The following is a 15,235-nucleotide window of genomic DNA, read 5'->3' on the forward strand; positions in this document are numbered from 1 at the left end:
GTGCAGTGTTGGCATAAACAGAGGCAAACAGATCTAAGGAAAAAATACAGAGTCCAGAGACCACAGATATGAAGTCAACTGATTTTCACCAAAGTCAGTATTACAAATTCAAGGAAGAAAGGAAATCTCATGAATGGGGCTAGAACAACTGTATATCCCACTGAAGAAAACAAACTTTTACCTTCTCTAACATCAAGCAAACACAAAAATTAATCTGAGGTAGATCAGATCTTACGTAGGGAATTTAAAATGCTTTAAAACAAAAACACACTGGGTTTTTATTTGACCTTGGGGCAGGCAAATATTTTTTTTAAACAGAATACAAAAATCATTAACCATAATATTAAAAAGTGATAAATTGTACATCATAAAAACTGAAAACTGTCATTCACCAAAAATCATTAGAAGGGAAAAAGAAAAACGAGAAAATTAATAATATATGCCAACACAAGCAAAATCAGTAACTGCCACAAATAAGAAATCGTCCTAAAAATGTGCAAGACTTGAACAGACACGTCACAAAAAAAGATATGCAAATGGTTAACATGCGTACAAAAGCTGTTCAGCATCAGAAGTCACCACCACAGAGAGGTAAATTAAAACCACCATGAGATGCTGTCACACTCCCACCACAACTACTTTTGGAGAGAACTGGAACGAGCATGAGAGAGAAAAATGGCACAATCACACACCTTTTGGCAACTTCTGATAAAATTAAACATGTTCCTTACACTATTGACTTGGAAATTCTTTTTTTTTTCTTTTTAGATTTATTTTTTATTTATTTGAAAGGCAGAGTTACAGAGAGAGGAATGGGGGTGGGGGCTGCAGAGAGAGAGAGAGAATTCCCCCATCTGCTGGTTCACTCTCCAAATGGCCACAATGACCGGGGCTGGACCAGGCTGTGGATTCGGAGCCAAAGGCTTCTTCTGGGTCTCCCATGTGTGTGCAGGGTCCCATGCACCTGGGCCATCTTTAGCTGCTTTCCTAGGCACATTAGCAGGGAGCTGGATTCTAAGTAGAGCAGCCAGGTCTTGAATCGTTGCCCATGGGATGCAGGAATTGCAAAACAGAGGCTTAACCTGCTACATCACAATGCCAGTCCCTTGACTTGGCTCTTCTACTTCTTCAGTAGAAAATTTAATATTTCCTTGGGGCTGGCACTGTGGCACAGGTTAATGCCATGGCCTGAAGCGCTGTCATCCCATATGGACACTGGTTCAAGATCCGGCTGCTCCACTTCTAATCCAGCTCTCTGCTGTGGCCTGGGAAAGCAGTACAAGATGGCCTAAGTCTTTGGGTCCCTGCACCCACGTAGGAGACCCAGAAGAAGCTCCTGGCTCCTGACTTCGGCCAATTGGGGAGTGAACCGGCAGATGGAAGACCTCTCTCTCTCTCTGCCTCTCCTCTCTCTGTAACTCTTTCAAGTAAATAAATAAATCTTTAGAAATAAGAAGAGAATTTAATATTTCCATAAAAAACTTTGATGCCTACGTTTATTAGACTCAAAATGGAAGCAACCCAAATATACCATCAATAGGAGAATAAACAAACTTTGCTACACTCCTATAATGAATGCAACTACTGATACACACAGCAATGTGGCTCAGTTTCACTAACATTAAGTTAAGCAAATTAAGCCAGCCACAAAACAGTTCATTCTGCATGATTCTATTTCAATAAAGTTCAAGAACAGGCAAAGCTAAACTATGACAGAAGTCAGGTTCCTCTGGGCAGTGAAGGGCTAGGGAAAGGGACCACGAACTCTGAGCGGTGAGGGCAAAGCTCCGCATCTTGATCTGAGTACTGGTCATCAAGCTGTATACTTCAGATTTGTGTCTTGTAAATTACACCTCAGTAAAGTACTGTTGGGTGGAAAACGTTCCTATTAGAACATCTGACCCAAAGTTCAGCTGCAGATGTTTCATTGTTTCCCTGTAAGCGTAGGCTACTGTTTTCCAGTTCAGCCTTTCTAATCAGGGTCAAAAGAGGAACCTGGATAGCTTGGCTCTGAAGTCCACATTCCTATCTGCTGCATCAGACAGACAGGAAACGAGTGAAGACTAGACAGAAGTACGTTCCACTGTTACCAGTCACTTTCCTGGCACACGGAGAAAGAAAGGAAAGGCTCTCACATTTTAATTTAAAACTCTCCACTGTCTGAGATTTTCAAACATGTCACTTATGTAATTTTAAAAAACTATACTTTTTTTTTGGCTAGAAGTGGCATATTAGTGTTGTGAGACTATACAAGATCTTTTGTTATTTTTCCAGCTTTATTTAATGTTGATTAATCAAGTGATATAAAGTGATAATGCAGAATACTTAGCAAATGGGGAAAACCACATTCAAAAAGAATTTGTCTTGCTTTGCCAATAGCTTTTACAAAACTACTCCTTCTAATGGTTTAGGAGTAAATAATTTGACACAGAAATCTCAGCTTTTATATAATTTAATGAACCTTTATCTTTCTTGAACACATCTTACCATGGGAGCTGACGGAGGACTAAAAACAAATTTTCCAAAGACTAACCTGGGAGTGCTTTCCAGGTTCCTGTCCACTCATGAATGTGAACTCCCACTGCAACCCCAGACTCACCTAGGAGTAGGTTCTGTCGGCGACACTGCTCGATGCATTGTCATGGGCCTTGTAAAATACACCAGATAACCTGAAAAAGCAGACAGCACATGCGCCCATCAGTACCAAGAAACTAGGTGGGTAATCTGTTAGTCATATTCTTGAAGGATAAGACTCACTTCACAAGCTGTGAAGACGCACGGTGTCAGTGATCCTTAACAGGATCAAAGGCCAGAACCTCCAGGAAGTGGGAGAGAGATGCAAGCGGGTGGATAAAGCCTCCACAGATACTCTGTGTTATCACCACTAGGGGATCTGTTCTTTGTTAATGATCAGGGTTCTGAGTAAAGACTAAAATCCAAGTTCATCCAAGAATGATAAAACTAAGCCTCAGTTCTAGTGAAAATCCTTAGAATGTGTCCATGGACATCTCTGGCATCAGATCACAGTAATACTACCTCAAAAGGTTTTAATTCTCAGGAAATAAGAACAACGAGAAATTTTCTGATGAAGATGCTTACATAGGATGTGTGACATTCTTGGCTGTTCTCCCTCAAAATCTAGAATCAGAGAATAATAAAGAGACCAACCTGCTCCACAGAACCTGGCCCCAGATGTCCTAGGAAAGGGAATATTGGCATCCTGGTATGACCCGTAGGCAGTGGTGACCCTTGCAAACGTCGGTAAGGGTGGTGTGACAGAGTTTGGGAGTGCAAATGGGTTGCTGGAAGTGCTGTCTTCTTGGTTCTGAAATTTTTAAAAACCACAACTTGTTTTAACCCATTATGTCTCAAGTCCCACCTACAATACCTATAAAGACTTAAACTGAACAAAATATATACCACTCATGGTAACTTTGAAATAAATATGTCATTGACTTATTCACAGAATGGAAGAAATTGGGACTTAATGGGTTAAAACTGATGACCAAAGAACACCACACTGTAACAAAATCAGGGAGCCCAGGATTTAAGGGGGAAAGAAATGAAACAAAACATCAAAGCATAGGTTGGTATAAGAATTTCATGTTTCCCACCACAAAAGACTCGAGGCAGGAGACCAACTGGCGCAGGCAGGGCTCCAAACAGCTCTGGTTGCGTTTCACTTTTTGCAGGGAAGTGTCCTTCAGGATCTGGAAAAGGCCCAAAGCAGAGTCAAGAAGAGCACCATTTCTCCTGCCTGCCTTGATTCTTCAAAGTGGTCAGAAGCAATGGTGACACAGGGAGATGCATAGTTCAGTCTGCAACCCCCAACATAGCACAGCACCTCCTATCCTCTGCGGAGGGTCACTGAGAAAGAATCAGGCCTGAGTTTACTAAAACAGTCATTTCCTTAGTCAAGGCACACATATTGGTGAGATCTCCAACACCTTGTACAAAAAAAAAAAATGTTTAAAATATTTCAGTGACTGTATATTGATATGCTGACATGACAGTATTTTGGATGCACTGGATTAAATTAAAACATTACTGAAGTTAATTTGTTGTTCTTTTAAAAAGTTTTTTAGTGTGGCTATAAAAAATCTAAAATTAGGGGCTGGCGCTGTGGCACAGTGGGTTAAAAGCCCTAGCCTGCAGTGCTGGCATCCCATATGAGCACTGGTTCAGGTCCTGGCTGCTCCACTTCCAATCCAGCTTCTTGCTAATGCGCCTGGGAAAGCAGTGGAGGATGGCCCAAATGCTTGGGCCCTTGCACCCACGTGGGAGACCCAGAAGGAGCTCTTGGCTTCGGATCAGCTCAGCTTCAGCCACTGTAGCCATTTGGGGAGTGAATCAGCAATGGAAGACCTCTCTCTTGCTCTGTCCCTGCCTCTCTCTATAACTCTGTATTTCAAATAAAACAAGTCTTTAAAAATTTTTGAAATTATATGTGGCCTACATTATATTTCTATTGGGCAGCACTGAATTAGACCTCTAAAAACACTTCCTAATCCTACTGTTTTATGCCAAAAAATAAATCTTTTTCACATGTCCAAAGGAGACAATGAAATATTCAGATTCCAAGTTTTGAACAAACACAAAATCTGAGTAACTGGCATTTCAGAGTGCCTTTAACCACTTGAGAAATATGCCCCCAACAAGACAGGACAATCAAGTGTGCGTAATTTGAACCCAGTAAAGAATGAACAACATGCAGGTCAGCTTGGGTTTGTCAGGACATTTCAGTTCATTCACTTGTGACACTGCTCAAACTGAAATAAATGTGTCATCACCTAGCTTGGGGGCTTTTTTATGGAGGTGCTGCCCACTTAGCTCTAGATAAACTGACACTTCAAGTTTCTAAAACCTGCATGGTTAAAAACCAGATGCCAGGCTCGGCCATACCACCCAGACACCTCAGCTGTGCAGCTGGCCAGCCGGCCAACACATCTTCACTATTGTTTCCATGTGAATGAAATTATACTGCAGCATTCTTAACCTGGGATTAAAATGAATGACAAGTACAGCAGCTACGCTGCTAACACTTCAGTGTAAAGGAATACATGCCTTTCATTCAACTTTACTCCACAGCGGAGACACCGATACCCGTGAGCAGAGCCCTTCTCTTACAACAGCAAGGAGAATCTGGGAACCTGGATACTCACCTTTAGCAGCTTAGCCTTCATGGTGGATGTGATGGTTGTGGGGTTGATGAACTGGAAGGAAGGTGCAGCATTGTTTGGGTACTGCGCAGGGAACTTCACTAGCATCTTGACTCGATGGTTGCTACAGTGCACAGACACTGTGCAGCTCCTATCCGCCGCGTCCATCTGCAAGAGACAGCCCACCACTGCTATTGAGACAAACCACAAAGGGTCTTTAAAGCCACAAGGATCTACATCAGCTGACTGAATGCTGTGTGTCCTTGGTAACTGAGTCAAAGAGACAGAGGGTCTAGAAGGTCAAATGGTTTTGGAAGACAATTCAATTTTTTAAAATTAATTTATTTTATTTGAAATGCAGAGTTACAGAGAGAGAGGGAGGGAGGGAGGGAGGGAGGGAGGGAGAGAGAGAGAGAGAGATCTTCCATCTGCTGGTTCACTCCTTAACAATCCCAATGGCTGGGGTGGGGCAAGGCTGAAGCCAGGAGCTTCATCCGGGTCTCCTATGTGGGTGTGGGGAGCCAAGCACTTGAGCCATCCTCTGCTGCGTTCCCCAGGTGCATTAGCAGGGAGCTGGATTGGAAGTGGAGCAGTCAGGACTCAAACCAGTACCCATATGGGATGCTGGTGTTAGAGGTGGGGGCTTAACCCACTACTCCAAAGCACTGACCCGACAATTCATTTTCAAAACATATTTTTAAATTTTAGTAACGATTTAGTAAGTTGAAAGTATTCTGACTTTAAAAGTTTCATCCCAAAGCTGTGAGGTAGACTAAGATGAAGTTAAATAGTCTGACCCAGTTTAAAAAGTACTGCTGGGAAAACCTATAGAGACAGGAAGTAGAGTGGTAGTTGTCAGGGCCTTGTGGGAGGAGGAATGGGGAGTGACTGCTAATGTGAACAAGGTTTATGTGGACAATGATGAACTGTTTTGGAATTACACATGAGGATGGTTATATAAATTCATGAATATAGTAAGAAGCACTAAACCGTACACTTTAAAAAGGTGAAACCTATGGTATGTGAATTATATCTCAAGACTTTTTAAGGGGCTGGCAATGTGGTACAGCAGGTTGAGCTGCCAACTTTGATGCCAGCATCCTAAATGGGCACTAGTTGGAGTCCCAGCTGCTCCATTTCCAATCCAGATCTCTGCTAAAGCACCTGGGAACGTAGTGGAAGATGGTGCAAGTGTTTGGGACCCTGCTCCTACAAAGGAGATCAAGATGAAGCTCTTGGCTTTGGCCTGGCCGTTGCGGCCATTTGGGGAGTGAACAAGCAGATGGAAAATCTCTCTCTCTCTTTCTCTTTCTTCCTCCCTCTCTGTAACTCTGCCTTTCAAATAAATTAATTTAAAAAAATTGTAATAAGTACTACGGAAAAGAATCAAAATCCCTTTCTTAAACTAGATCACTAGGTAACCACTCTGTTCTCAACTGAATCTAAAAGAACATAAGCTGAGTTGACAGAGACCCATTTAATCAAAGATTCTTCAGATTTTTCTGACTGCTTGTGCTGCAAACTAGAGAAGACAGCTGCAGTGCAGGGAAGAGAGTCACACGCGGGGGACATCTGGAGACTTGGGTCAAGATTATTTTTCGCACTGCACAGCTGCTGGCCTTAGACAAGACACTTCTCCTGGCATCTTGGTTTTCTCATCTCCAAAGCAGGGATAAAACCACTCGTTACAGAGCTGCTTCAAAGGCCAAGCGACATAACCATGTAACAGCACACGTCTCTGCCCGCAGCTGAGTCTGCAGAAAAGAAAAACTAATCAAGCTTTGAAATTCTTTCCTGGACACAGACTCAATTTCCTAATATCTGCCTACCAAGAAGAGAGACTGTTCCATGTGCTAAGTGCACAGAGGTTTTGGCTACTTATTCAGATTCTAACTCACAAAGGAGATGACCAGCTTGTAAGGGAAGAGGGCACAGCACAAACGGCTTGGGGAGTCAGGAGGTACGGCTTCCCAAGTCAGCCCTGCCATTCACACTTGCCCAGCAATGCCCGTCTCTTACTTAGCATTCCCAGATTTAAGTACCTTCATAAATGGTAAAATGAAATGTTGGGGCATCTACAAAGGTGCTAAGGCTCATAAGCACTGGTTTATCTCTTGGTTCATCTTGGGAGGAAAGAAAAGGATTAGGAAAAATGTCTTGTTTGTGGCAATACCTACTTCTTTGGAAAAACCTAGGAATTAAAAAAGCAAGCAAAGCTAGCCAAAAATCACAGCTGAAAAGCCTTCTCCCAGGAGCTGCTGTCAGTCAGCAAGCCTGAGATGCGGTTCTTCCAGGTCCTGGGTACCTCCACATTCACGTTCCGGATCTGCACATTGATCAGGGAGAACTCCTGCTGCAGGGTCTGGGGCAGGCCCAACTGCTCTGATTTCCTTTCTTCCAAGACACTGCTAGGGGGATCTTCCTTGAGGGCTACAAGGAGAGAGAAGTTCAGTGTTGGGAAGTAGTTCTGAAAACGAAGAGAACAGTTCTCAGATATCTGCTAAAACTCTGAAACGCACGGAGTGGCACCTCACAAACTACCTTCCTCCTCCCCATGGCTTGTGGTGTGCTGCTGGTCTGCATCTTGAGCGTGCAAAGTCTTCTCCGGCTCCGGCAGCAGAGAAATGCTCTCAATGAACTCATCAACGCCATCCAGTATGTCATTTGCACAAAGCTGCAACAAAGGGGAGAACAAGCAGAGCTAGAGAAGCCAGTGGAAATGATCATCAGTTCCGGCTGGAGCATTTTGACTTAAAAATAGCAAGCACAGGGATAGAGATGTGTCAGCCAACAACTGACACAATCAAAACAGACTTTTACCCATCACCAGATCTCCCTCGTTAAATATAGAGTATAATAGACTCAATTATTTCACCCTGGAAGTTTTCATTATGTAAGAACTTTATGCAAGCCTCAGGAAAAAAAAACCAAAGTTTTAATGGAGTTAATCAGCTAATATAAGAGCAAATCTAACATAACCACAGAGCATTAGGGGCAAATGGTACTTTTTGCAGAAAGTAGACTGAAAACGCAATAAGGTGATGAGCCTTGACCAAAATGCTTAAGTGTGACTTCATATTAAATATTCTTGGCATTTTCTCACCATTCAGTGCAAAGCAGTGTGATACACTGTGGAAGGATACAATACAAATGCATGAACTTAGAAATTTTTGCAACAAAATAAACTTATTTCTCACTCCCATGTTTCCACCAACTTTTTGAAATGCCTTTGCACAAGTGACATGGTTCTCATGGTCGAGGAATTTAGTCACTGAACGATGAGGCATGCCATGGTGAGGCAGGGCAGAACAAGGATCTCAAAAGTAATTCACAGCAGGTACCACTGTGGCTGTTATTAGAAACAGATCATTTATGGGGGAAAATCTGGAGACAGCTTCATACAAGAGGTAGCACACAGGGCTCTGAATATTTGCCGAGTTCAAGGTTAAGATTCTCAGTCCATTTGTAAGAGAAAGAAGAAAAGCCCACAGGACATATGCTCAGTGTGGTACCCATACTACGTTATATGAGGAGAGGAGAAAAAGAGAGGTTTAGAGGCTCTTTGGCTTTAAAGTGCTAAATACTGAAGCTGGCTCTTAAAGACCCTGAAGCTTCAGCATGGCACACACAAGCCATTCAGCTAACTGCAAGTCCACCACAATCTCTAACTCCCACAAGCACTGAAGCTTGCATGTTTTGTTCTCTACGCTTCTCCAGCAGAGCACTGGATACATACCCTCTGCATCTGGGAATCCACCCGCCACATCCTCAAGGTCTGATCCCGGGACCACGTGACCAGCTGGTAGTCTTTGGACCCTAGAAATGACCAATAAGAACCCCAGAAATCCTTCTGCATTCAACAACTATTTTGTTACAAGTCACAATGGAATTAGATTCATTGGTTCATTCATTTATCCATTCAACAAATATTCAGTGAGTATTTCCTTTATGCCAGGCACTATTATAGGCACCAGGGCTATATCATGAACAAAACAATGTCTTCCTAGATCTCACATTCCAATGGTGGAAATATAGAAATAAACATACAATAAAATGTCTGCCAGTAATAAATGGTATAAAAAAGACACAGGATAAGAGGATAGAGACTGATGGGGAGTTATTTTTAGAAAGGACTCCCTGGGGCGGGTACAGCTGGTTAAACCACTGTCTGGGACATCGGCATCCCATTATGAGCACAGGTTCGAGTTCCAGTGCCCTTCCTCCAATCAATCTCCCTGCTAAAGGGCCTGGGAAAGCAGAAGATGGCCCAAGTACATAGGCCCGGCCACCCACATGGGAGACCAGATGGAGCTCTAGGCTCCTTGCTTTAGCCTGGCTCATTCCTGGCAGTTGAGGCCATTTGGGGAATGAACCAGCAGATGGAAGACCTCTCTCTCTTTCTCTCACTTTGCCTTTGTTTTTTAACAAAGATTTATTTTATTTATTGTTCAGAGCAGTTGCTGTCTTGTTAGGTGCGCCCGGGGATGTAGTAAAACACTAAGGAATGAGGCCGGCGCCGCGGCTCACTAGGCTAATCCTTCGCCTTGCAGCGCCGGCACACCGGGTTCTAGTCCCGGTCGGGGCACCGATCCTGTCCCGGTTGCCCCCCTTCCAGGCCAGCTCTCTGCTGTGGCCAGGGAGTGCAGTGGAGGATGGCCCAAGTCCTTGGGCCCTGCACCCCATGGGAGACCAGGACAAGCACCTGGCTCCTGCCATCGGATCAGCGCGGTGCGCCGGCCGCAGCGCACCTACCGCGGCGGCCATTGGAGGGTGAACCAACGGCAAAGGAAGACCTTTCTCTCTGTCTCTCTCTCACTGTCCACTCTGCCTATCAAAAGAAAAAAAAAAAACACTAAGGAGTGGCTTTTTGGTTGAAGATATGACACAGAGAAGGAACTGATGAGGGAAAGAGCATTAGAGAGAGAGGGAGACAGAGACAGAGACCACCCTTGTCTCCATGTGAGTGGCAGGGGCCCAAGCACTTAGGCCATACTCTGCTGCCTTCCCAGGCACACGGGACTGGAAACAGAAGGGATGCCAGCTTTGCAAGCAGCAGCTTAACCCAGTGCAGGGCAATGCCAGCTCCCTGAGCAGAAGCTTAAACGAAGTGAAATAATAACTGAGAAATTATCAGGTAAAGCGTGATGCTGAGATATCACATCACATTAAACTTTCACCTCTACAAATGTTCTTCCTTCTACATGCTCTGGAAGAGCTGGGGATGAATCTTTTATACATATATATTAAATGAATTCTTTTAAATGCACCGTGGCAACTTAGTGCTCAGAAGAATTTTTTTTGTAAAATGATGCATCCCTTTATGTAAAATGAAAAATCACTTTTAATGTTCTTAATTGACTAAATTGTATTTCACACATTACATCTAGTCAAAGGGAAATTACCCTAAAAAGGTTCAGGGTACTTTATGAAAGATCAGGACATTTCAGGTCAATTATGCAGTATCTAGAGTAACTTTCACGGACATCTTCAGAAAGCACACAGTCAGAAATTATTTCATCCAATTCCTTTATTTTACAGATACGGAAACTGAAGTAACAGAGAACATGATCTATGCGGTAACAGGGTAGGTGGTAAAAAAAAAAAAAGGGGGGGGGGAGTAGTTCTTTCATTAGTTCCTTCTCTGTATCGTTATCTTCAACCAAAAAGCCATTCCTTAGTGTTGCACTACATCACAGGGCACGCCTAACAAGGCAGCAACTGCTCTGAACCACTGCCTGTTACCACCACTCAGCCTCAAATTCACATCAACAATTTCCTGACTCTCCATGTGGCTTTTTATCAGCTTCCTTGACTTTGAGGAAAAACCGTGCCTCATTATTTTTCAAATTCCACCCCTTCACCTGTGCCTTCCCTCCTTGTCCCACTAATTCCTAAGGGCACCTTTATTCCACTTTCTCTTGCCTTCAAATAGAGAAGTCAGCAGCCTCTGCCAACTGGCGCATCCTACTCCTTGCCTTTGAGGTAAGTTTTTTCACACAGCTAGTTCTGCTGTCTCTGTTTACGATGCCTTATGATCTGGCTCTGGCTTCAATCCACTTCTGTAATCCCTCTTTAAAAAAAAAAAAAAAAAAATGGCCGGCGCCGTGGCTCAACAGGCTAATCCTCCGCCTGTGGCGCCGGCACACTGGGTTCTAGTCCCGGTGGGGGCACCGGATTCTGTCCTGGTTGCCCCTTTACCAGGCCAGCTCTTTGCTGTGGCCAGGGAGTGCAGTGGAGGATGGCCCAAGTGCTTGGGCCCTGCACCCCATGGGAGACCAGGAAAAGCACCTGGCTCCTGCCATCGGATCAGCGCGGTACGCCGGCCGCAGCGTGCCGGCTGCAGTGGCCATTGGAGGGTGAACCAACGGCAAAAGGAAGACCTTCCTCTCTGTCTCTCTCTCTCACTGTCCACCCTGCCTGTCAAAAAAAAAAAAAAATTATTTATTTACTTGAAAGTCAGAGTTACACAGAGAGAGAGGGGAGAGGCAGAAAAGGAAGGTCTTCCATCCACTGGCTCACTCCTCATTTGGCCGCAATGGCCGGAGCCGTACCAATCCAAAGTCAGGAGCCAGGAGCTTTCTCTGGGTCTCCTCCATGGGTGCAGGGACCCAAACCCTTGGGCTATCCTCCACTGCCTTCCCAGGCCACAGCAGAGAGCTGGATGGGAAGTGGAGCAGCCAGGAGTCTAACCGGTGCGCACATGGGATGCCGGCACTGCAGGCGGCCACCCCACCTGCCATGCCACAGCATCGGCCCCTGTAATCCCCCTTTGAATAATCATACAGCTTCCCACTTATTCAAGTAAACAATTTTCTCTTACTCTGCATTTTGATCCTTCAGCAATATGTGAACCACTGATAACCACTTCATCTGAAACATCCTTTTCCCTTGGCCACAACATCCTGATTCTCCTTCTGCCTCCTTAAGAGATCTTCTACCACAGCAAAGTCAAAGCAAGAAGAGGACCAATGAAACTTTGCTAAGACAAGCACTGTGGCACAGTGGGTTAAGCTGCCACTTGGGACGGCCAGCCAGCAGCTGTATCAGAGTGTTGGTCCAAGTTACAGGTAGTCTGCTTCCCATTCAGCTTCCACTAATGCATCTGGGAGGCAGCAGATGACGGCCCAGGTGCTTGGGTTCCTGCCACTCATGTGGGAGACCTGGATGGAGTTCTGGACTCCCAGCTTTGGCCTGGCCCAGCGTAGGCTTTGCAGGCACTTGGGGAGTAAAGCAGAAAATCAGAAGATGGACATCTCTTTTTCTCTCTCAATCTCTGCCACTCTGCCTTTCAAATAAACAAATCTCTTTTTAAAACACTGTGGCGGGGCCAGCACTGTGGCATAGCGGGTAAAGCTGCTTCCTGCAGCGCTGGCATCCCATATGGGTACCAGTTTGAGTCCTGGCTGCTCCACTTCCTATCCAGTTCTCTGTTATGGCCTGGGAAAGCAGAAGATGGCCCAAGCTCCTGGGCCCTTGCACCCACATGGGAGACCTGGAAGAAGCTCCTGGCTTCAGATCAGCACAGCCAAGACTCAAACCGGTGCCCCCATGGGCCAAATAGGGAGTGAACCAGTGGATAGAAGACCTCTCTCTCTCTGCCTCTCCTCTCTCTGTGTAACTCTGACTTTCATGTAAAATAAATAAACCTTTAAGAAAAATTTAACAGTGCTTTTCGTTTTTTTGTTTGTTTGTTTTTAAGAGGTTGATGCCCAGCAGGAGCAGGAGCAGCAGGTGCTGGGAGGCAGCGGCCTTGGCCTCTGAGGAGCCGGCCTCCAGCTCCTCTCCAGCTCCTTCAGAGTTGTGGGTTTTTTTGTTTTATTTTTTTTAAGACACAGAGTTTACCTCACTGCTGGGACACTCACATCCCATATTAGAGTGCTGATTTGCGTTTGAGATATTCCACTTCTGACCCAGCTTCCTGCTGATGCATTCCGGGGGCAACAGATGACAGTTCAAGAGGTTGGGCCTCTGCTACACATCTGGGAGACCCAGATGGAGTTCCAGGTTCCTACCTTCAGACGGTCCAGCCCTGGCCACTGTGGGCATTTGGGAAGTGAATGGAAGATCTCTCTCCATCTCTTTTTCTGTCTCTCTGACTTTAAGTAAACATTTTTAGAAGTATTTTAAATAATTTACTAAGAATAAACTGCTATTTATTTGTAAGTTGTAGTCAGCCTAGCACTTAAGACACCATGTCCCACATCAGAGTACCCAGTTTCTTCCTTGGCCCTGGCTCCTGATTCCAGTTTCCTGCTAATGCAGGCCCTGGGAAGCAGCAGTGATGGCTCAAGTAATTGGATAGCTTCCACCTACATGGGAGGCCTGGATTGAGTTTCTGGCTCCCAGCTTCAGCCCGGGGCCAGTCCCAGTTATCGCAGGCACTTGGGGAGTCAATCAGTCAATGGAAGTCCTTTCTCTTTCTCTAAAAACAAGTTACAAAATGTTTAAATAATCTGTAACAACCTTAGGCTCAAAAAAAGGTAAAATATAAAATACACACAAGACAATTTACAAAAGGTTCAAAAACAGGCAAAGTATTTTTAGGGATTCACATATAGGCACTGAGCCATAAAGGATGAAAACAGACACTGCGGTCCCAAACCTTAGGCCAGTGATGCTCTGGGGAAGGGGAACTGTGATAAGGAAGCTGCTGAGGTTCTAGATTGTTCTTTCTTGACCTTGTCAAAGTTACATGATTTTTCACTTGACAACGATTTGTTAAACTGTATATGTTTTACATAATTTACTAGAAAAAGGATATATATCACAATAAGAAAGTATTTTAAAAAATCCTATAACTTATACTCAAAATTTTGCTACTGGCTAGGCAGCTCCAATTCACACAACTTATCCCACCAGCTTAAAGATGGGTAGCTAAACACTTTTTATTTCTTTCTTTTTTTTTTTTTTTTAATTTTTGACAGGCAGAGTGGACAGTGAGAGAGAGAGACAGAGAGAAAGGTCTTCCTTTTTTGCCGTTGGTTCACCCTCCAATGGCTGCCACGGCCAGTGTGCTGCGGCCGGCGCATCGCGCTGATCCGAAGCCACGAGCCAGGCGCTTCTCCTGGTCTCCCATGGGGTGCAGGGCCCAAGCACTTGGGCCATCCTCCACTGCACTCCCGGGCCATAGCAGAGAGCTGGCCTGGAAGAGGGGCAACCGGGACAGAATCCAGTGCCCCGACCGGGACTAGAACCCGGTGTGCCGGCGCCGCAAGGCGGAGGATTAGCCTGTTGAGCCACGGCGCCGGCCTTTATTTCTACCTATAACTACAGGTCAACTCCTCCCTAACATACCATGGGGAACTTATACAACCTATTTTCTATGGCAAAATGGAAGAGATAAAGTTCAAAGTCAAAAGCCATACATGCAACTGGTGGGATCAAGACCAGATAGTCACATGTTTCTGGAAGCAGGGGAGATTTTGGAGATAAGAGCAGGAAATCTAAGAGGCCTGTATTGTGGCACAGTGAGTTAAGCCACTGTCTGCCTCAACGGTATCCCATAGAAGCCCAGCTACTCTACTTCTGATCCAGCTCCCTGCTAATGCACCTAGGAAAGCCGCAGAAGATGGTCCAGGAGCTTGGGCCTCTGCCACTCACTTGGGAGACCCAGATGAAGTTCCTGGCTCCTGGCTTCGGCTTAGCCATTTGGTGAATGAACCAGTGGTTGGAAAATCTCCGTTTCTCTCCCTCTCTATAACTCTTTCTTTTTTTTTTTTTTTCTTTTTTCTTTTTTTTTTTTGACAGGCAGAGTGGACAGTGAGAGAGAGAGACAGAGAGAAAGGTCTTCCTTTACCGTTGGTTCACCCTCCAATGGCTGCTGCAGTTGGCATGCTGCGGCCAGCGCACTGCACCAATCCGATGGCAGGAGCCAGGTGCTTCTCCTGGTCTCCCATGCAGGTGCAGGGCCCAAACACTTGGGCCATCCTCCACTGCACTTCCGGGCCACAGCAGAGAGCTGGACTGGAAGAGGGGCAAACGGGACAGAACCGGCGCCCCAACTGGGACTAGAACCTGGTGTGCCGGCGCCGCAGGCGGAGGATTAGCCTATTGAGCTGTGGCGCTGGCCCCCTATA

At 45.1% G+C, this 15,235-nt stretch overlaps 1 protein-coding gene across 9 annotated transcripts in view; it reads right to left on the minus strand.

Annotated features, from left to right (window-relative positions):
- Positions 1–15,235, minus strand: part of WDR59 (WD repeat domain 59) — a 101,111-nt gene that overhangs the window by 40,987 nt on the left and 44,889 nt on the right. For all 9 annotated transcript variants that reach the window (XM_062177397.1, XM_062177395.1, XM_062177400.1 and 6 more), the window contains 7 exons: positions 8,896–8,975; positions 7,701–7,833; positions 7,465–7,589; positions 5,163–5,327; positions 3,615–3,710; positions 3,169–3,325; positions 2,600–2,669 (listed from right to left, as the gene is read on the minus strand). In XM_062177397.1, the coding sequence (XP_062033381.1) occupies positions 2,600–2,669; positions 3,169–3,325; positions 3,615–3,710; positions 5,163–5,327; positions 7,465–7,589; positions 7,701–7,833; positions 8,896–8,975 (826 nt within the window). The remainder of the gene's footprint in view (positions 1–2,599; positions 2,670–3,168; positions 3,326–3,614; positions 3,711–5,162; positions 5,328–7,464; positions 7,590–7,700; positions 7,834–8,895; positions 8,976–15,235) is intronic.

The sequence above is a fragment of the Lepus europaeus genome, chromosome 19 (genome assembly GCF_033115175.1).
Source record: "Lepus europaeus isolate LE1 chromosome 19, mLepTim1.pri, whole genome shotgun sequence".
Classification (NCBI taxonomy): Eukaryota; Metazoa; Chordata; class Mammalia; order Lagomorpha; family Leporidae; genus Lepus; species Lepus europaeus.